The 7001-nt window shown below is 37.9% G+C and overlaps 1 protein-coding gene across 2 annotated transcripts in view; it reads left to right on the top strand.

Moving 5' to 3' along the window:
* Positions 1–7001, top strand: part of gabra2a (gamma-aminobutyric acid type A receptor subunit alpha2a) — a 76135-nt gene that overhangs the window by 49344 nt on the left and 19790 nt on the right. For both annotated transcript variants that reach the window (XM_050062349.1, XM_050062350.1), the window contains one exon: positions 3543–3686. In XM_050062349.1, coding sequence (XP_049918306.1) covers positions 3543–3686 — 144 coding nt within the window. The remainder of the gene's footprint in view (positions 1–3542; positions 3687–7001) is intronic.

Here is a 7001-nt window from a genome sequence, read left to right as displayed (position 1 = left end):
ACATTTAATCAATTTCAAACCATCTGCAATGGTGAAAATTACATTTAATCAATTTCAAAATTAAATCGTCTAGATTTTGGTTACATGTAGCTAGACTAAATCGGAGCTAAATATAGCCAATACGTTTAAATCACGACTATTGCTTGCTGGGCCTTGTATAGGCCTACTTTTTTCATTATTCTGTAGGCTAATTGTTAACAGGGCCTACCACAGCCTCACTTAAAGTGTTGGCTAACTAGCAACTCTAGTCCAATGCAGCATTTAAAAAAAAATGTCACTTTCAAAATCAAGAAGTTCAAACTACATACATGTCTTTAAGTATTAATTTGGTAACACTCTCCATGAAGACCACATCTACATTATGAGGGCATCCATGGTGAATTATAGTGCATTTATAATGCTTTATGACTACACTCATAAACATACATAATGCCATGTCATAAAACATATGAATTAGGCCTATACGTGTCAAGTGTCTTATGGATGCTTTTTTAGTTCTAAACTAGAGGTTGACTGATGGGGTTTATAATGCATTATTAATATCTATTCTCACCATACACATATCAACTACCAACTGTAATAAGGATTTATAAAATGCTATTCTAGTCCATGCAATATCATAAGTTTTCATTGTATGTGTTAGTAAAGTGAGGTACATATTGCATCTTTAATAATGCATGGTTCATCATACCCTTTCATTGTTGGTGTTAATTAAAGTGTGATGCATTTTCATGCATTTAAAAGAATCTATGCTGCTTCATAGGTTATTAATGCCTACCACGCACTCGAATACTTTGAAATAGATTTTAAAGGACTCAAGTCTGACACCTCACATCTAAAGACACTGGGTCATGAGTCAGAGACTTTTTAGTCACAGAATCACATTTTGCAAAGACTGGGGATCTTGCAGGATCACTATTTGCCTAACTGTTAGCTTCAAAAAGGAAAAAACAAATGGACAGATATTTGTTGCGGCCTTCAAAATCGCCAGTGAGAATGCTATATGCTGTAGCTGGCTTGCTAACCACTGTTCCCGTCCCAAACAGGGTTACTTGAAAGCTAACGTTAACAACTGGAATGTTTGATATTAGCCTACATGCAAACCATACATTTCAGCTGCAAATTTCTAGCTTCATTCATATAGCTAAATGGTTACATGATGACATTTTTTGAAGCGAGTAGCCTAATCTTTACTTGGAACAATTAGTGAGCTTGTTTGCTCGTGGGCTGATAGCAAACATTCCAGTGGTTAAGGTTTGCTTGCAAACAGCCCATACAGATGTTAGCTAGCTAGCTATAGCATATAGCATACTTACAGGGGATTTCGAGGGCTGCAGCAATTTCAGTCCACTTTTTTCCTTCTCTTCTCTATCATGGCACAAAGAGAGGACATGTCAAAGAGGCACTCCTGTTCACTCCACAACTCCACTTTCTCCTTTTTTTCCCCCACAGTCTAAGAGAAACGACTGGCATTAACCAGAGCCGCAGAATAGAACAAGGGCTATTCAAGGGCTCTGGCATTAACCAGTTGGCACTATTCTCACCCCACTTCAAAGGAGTGCCTCTTTGACATGTCCTCACATTTTTGCAGTGATGGAGTGGAGAAGGAAAGAAGCTTAAAAAATTACAGCATGGAACTATTTATATTACTGAAGAAAGAAATCTTCAACTGAAATGAATGGTTAGCCCATGGGCCAATAGCAAACATTCCAGTAGCTAATGTTAGCTTACAAGCCGTCTTGTTCAGGGTGGGGGCAGTGGTTAGCTAGCTAGCTATAGCATATAGCATACTTACTAGCGATTTTGAAGGCTGAAACAATTTATGTCCACTTTTTTTTTCCCTTTCCTCTGTCTCATGACACATTGTCTCTAGATGTGGGGGGGTGTCAGACTTGAGTCTTAAACAACTATTTTCAAAGTATTCTAGTGTGTGATAGGCAGTAGTAACTTGTAAAGCAGCATAGATTCTTTTAATTACATGAAATTGCATCACACTTAACAATGAAACGTTACAATGAACCATGCATTATTATAGATGCATCAGTATGTACCTTACTTTACTAAACACATACAATGATAATTTATGATATTGCATGGACTAGTCAGTCCATCCAGGATCTCGCGGCAAAAAACCTTGAATTTGTGGCCATTTTTGTCAATTTTTTTGATAAAAATTGTGGCATTTTTATGTGATTTTTGAACTACTGCCTCCAAAAAATAAGTTATGTAATCACTTTGCTATAATAATCATACTGAATATTACAAAAATAGCTGCAAATGTTTTTTTTTTTTTATAGTTTTCTTCTTTAGTTTTGTTTAATTAGTTTAAAAACATGGACTCCAATAATGTTGCAAAAAATCCTGAGTGAATATTGTAGCTCTCAAACCAGACAATGTGACTGTAAAACAACATGTAAGCAACATCTCCTGTAAACATAACATTTTAATAAATTCCACACATATTCACTTTAGTTGTTCTTTTATCTCAGACAACACATATTGTATGCATTTAAACAGTGCAAATTCCTATGTCAATACAGAGCGTTTCTCCATACTGCAATGTCATGCACAACGACTTCCGGTCAGCCGAAAAACGCAGAAAAATTGTGGGACCTTTGAATAATTGCAAGCCCCCACAAATATTGCGGACTTTTGTTGAATTTGCGTTAATTATTGCGATTGCAAGATCGCAATTTTCTGGAGGGACTGACTAGTATAGCATTCTATGAGTCCTTGCTACAGTTGAATGTTGAGGTGTGTATAGGTGAGTATAGGTATTCATAAAGCATTATAAGCCCCATCAGTCAACCTCTAGTTTATAACTAGCCAAGAGCATCTATAAGACACTTAACACTTATAAAACATTATAAGTCGCATCTATAATGTTTTATGGCTATTGATGTAGTGCATCAGTAAGCATTATGTGTGTTTATGAGTGTAGTCATAAAGGATTATAAGTGCATTATAATTTACTATGAATGCCCTCATAACGTATTATGGATGTGGTCTTCGTAGAAAGTGTTACCATTGATTTCTGTAATGTTAGATTGACTTTTTTTACACAACTTCCTGATTCCCTGACAGGCTCAGCCAAAAGAAATAAATAATAAAGTATAATTTATGAGATAACAAATACAAAGTAATAAAATGTATCCAAACTAAAGCTCAAATTGATTTGGATGTTGTGTCAGTGCGTCAGTGAAAGTGTATTATGCATGATTATAAATTATGGTAAATTTTATTAAGGTCTAGGTTGAGCCTAAAGAGTGAGCCTATTATTAGAAGTTATTTCAGTCTGAACCCACCACACATAATATGCTGTTCATGAAGTGATAAGACTGCATCATGGCTGTAATTCTATGTGTAGGAGTAATTATCCCTCTCTTGATGTCAGGGGCTGCAGGCAGCTGCACATGTGATCTCTGTAATTTTAGCCAACAGCCTCAACAAGGTGCTCTGGTGTGAGACTGTGTATTGAATATGACAGAGTGAAGAGTGATAGGGCTGGTTTGTTCACTGTCTCCTTGCTCTTCCTGCATCAGATGCCTACACCAAGACAGAGGTTACTTACATCTGGACTCGTAATGCCTCCCAGTCAGTGGACGTGGCAGCTGATGGATCCAGACTCAACCAGTACGACCTGGTGGGGCAGTCTGTGGGGAAGGAGACCATTAAATCCAGCACTGGTGAGCATCATGCATATATTTCAAGTCAGATGAACAGAAGAGAGCTAACAAAAAAAGAATATCAGTGCCTGAAAAGGTTTATGACAACTGGATTTCGTTCTCGGTAAAAGTGCCATTATTATAGAAGCTGAATGAGTCCTAAAAACCACATATGGGTTAGCATTTTAGCACTCCTAGTTCCCTCGTCACAAGCCAATGGGTTTTTTATGCCTCCGCACTGGCGACAGCCATGGAAGGAGGCATTATGTTTTCAGGTTTTCCGTCCATACGTATACTCAGCCCATTCTTATGAATGCTATATCTCAAGACTGCTTTGAGGGAATTTTTTCAAATCTTGCATGAACATTCACTTGGATTTAACAATGAACTGGTTAGCTTTTTGGTGTTCAGGTTAAGGTCACTGTGACCTTGTCTGTCTCATTCTCATGAATGTGATATCTTAAAGAATGCCTCAAGGGAATTTCTTCTAATTTGGCAAAAACATTCAGTTGGACTCAGAGATGAAGTGATTAGATTTTGGGGGTCAAGGGTCAAAGGTCAAGGTCTCTGTGGCCTTGCATCAATGGCAATATGATGAACGCAATATCTCAAGAACACTGTGAGGGAATTTTGTCAAATTTGACACAAATGTTTACTTGGACTCATCAATTCACGGATTGGATTTCAATTATCAAAAGTCAAGGTCAGTGTGACCTTGCATCTGTCTTATTCTGATGAACATGATATCTCAAGAACACCTGAAGGAAATTTCTTTAAATTTGACTTGGACTGGAGAATTACCTGATTAGAATTGTGTGGTCAAAGGTCAAAGGTCAGTGTGACCACACAAAATATGTTTTTGGCCATAACTCAAGAATTCATGTGCTAGTTATGACAAAACTTCACACAAATATCGAGTAGGATAAAATAATGAAGTGATGACAGTTTATATCCAAAAGGTCAAAGGTCAGCTTCACTGTGATGTCATAATGTTTTGCATTAAACACTTTGCTGGGTATTATTCAGTGTCATATCTCAGGAACAGAAGGGGAGATATTTGGTCAGATACGTAATTGGTGACATTAATCTTGGGTGTCACCTTGAAACCTTGCTGATTGTATAGATCTTCTGTGCTGTCGAGGGGAAGATGGGTGTAAAGCATCCATGTTTTCACAGACATGGATGTAAAATGTAAGAGAAACTTGACTGGCACGTGGAGGCATACCACCACACAGCGGTAATTTTGGTTAGAAGCCTGAAATAATATCTATGGTTAACACAAGCTTAAGCAGCTTTCACATTTTGTTTTATGACGTAGAATATGTCACTAAATACTCCACTTATGAGTTTTGCTGTGGGATATGTACAAATCTGGGTGCATTACTTTTTGTAGGAAAACATACCAAAAGTTAATGAGAACAACCTGAGCAGTGTATGTAATGCAAACACTCGCAGTAGTGTACTTGCAGCAGATGAACATGTAAGGAAATTTGTCACAAGCTGAGAATTGGAGCAGTCAGACGCCTGAGGTTCTTGCTCAAAGGGTTTTCTTTTACATATGTTGAGTATATGGACATTATTACAGTATCACAGAAAATAAGGAAAAGTGTTATAGGTCCCCTTTAAATTCTTTAAATCTGCCATGTGTCTATATATTGGAAGGTCCATGCAGATATGGATGTTAATACATACATCAAGCACTGACACAGCATTTCTTAATGTGTCCGCCTATGCAGATAAATGTCCACATCTGTGTCTGCTTGGGAATATATTATCCCTGGTGAAGTTCTTTTGCCTCTGTGTGGCCCAAAAGCATGCAGTGTGTTCAAATAGTGGTCAACCAAGTTATTTATCATAAGTTTGGACGAAACGGTAATTAATGTCTACTGCTTAGGCAAAAGTTAATTAATTGTTTAGTTGATAAACAGAAAATAAATCACAAGCAACTGAAGCAATACTTTCTAAGAAATGTATTTATCACAAAATAATTCACAGATTAATCAGTAATAAAAATAATTGTTAGATGCACCACTACTGTAAATTGCAGCTATCTCAGTTTTTCATAAATGGTCAGTCATCCATGTTGGTGTGAGCCTGTACGCCTGTGGAGCTGAATGGCAGATTCTAACTACCTCTATGATACATCTCAGAGATAGACTGTGTCCATTAGGCTAGCAGCACTACGTGCGACAGCAGCCAGGTCTGTGAGGTTTCCTGAAGTATTGCACAGAACAAAAAAATATGAAAAAGTGTTCAACAAAACCTATGACCTTTGGAAGCAGACAGCAAAGGAGATTCCAGTGAGACTGAAGGTTTTCTGACCATCTGAGGACCTGATAGAACCCAAACACACAACAACATTATGAGCCTATTTGACTCAGTCATACTACTACTCCAGATATTGTCAAAAGAAGGGATGCAGGTGTCACTCTGACAGCTGACATCTGCAGTCTTGTCAGCAAAGGACGAGAGCACGTACACCAATCAGCCACAACATTAAAACCACTGACAGGTTAAGTGAATAACATTATTTATCTTACAATGCAATGTTCTGAAACCTTGGGTACTGGCATTCATAGAGATGCCACTTGACACTACCCACCTACCCAAACACTGTTGCAGACCAAGTAATCCCCTCATGGCAATAGCATTCTCCAATGGCAGTGCCCTCGAAAGTAATTTGCCTTCAATACTGATTTATTTTTCAACAAATATTTAATGTTAACTTAGCATTTTCTAAAATGTCTTTGCAGAGCCCTGGTACCTGCAGCACTGTCCTTGTCTGTAACGACTAACAACCAGTCTAAGCTAAATTTTGTCTTCAACAACTGTGTGTCAAACATGCACCCAGAACAAAAAGGGATTGTTCCTGTTGCCAAAGGTACCATTGATATGAGAAATAAAACCACAAAAGTTTCACGAGACATAGCAAAAAGGTATTAATCAGAATTTGCAGAAGGGAGTGACACCTAGACAGACAGGTCCGTCACTCAACATCATGTAAACTGCATTGTTAACACAGACGAGCAGAGGATTAGCTAGGGAAAAAAATTACATTTATGCACTTTACATGGCGCTACGGTTAATTCTGAATTATGTTAAATGCAGGGCTCGACACTGTGAGTGTTTCACTCGCATTTGCGACTAAAAATAGGTGTGTGCGAACTGTAAAAAATATTTAGGGGCACATGTGCGCATGAAAAAATCAGCCGAAGCAGCCTATATTTTTGTCAATAAAAAAATATGATAATCTAACCGCAAATGTTGGAGGAACTCCAGCTGCCTTCCCTCTTCCCCGTGTGACACAGTTATGGGTGGTTTTCCAAGCCACTGTCG

This window comes from Epinephelus moara, chromosome 14, assembly GCF_006386435.1.
Source record: "Epinephelus moara isolate mb chromosome 14, YSFRI_EMoa_1.0, whole genome shotgun sequence".
NCBI lineage: Eukaryota > Metazoa > Chordata > Actinopteri > Perciformes > Serranidae > Epinephelus > Epinephelus moara.
This window is presented reverse-complemented; position numbering and strand designations above follow the sequence as displayed.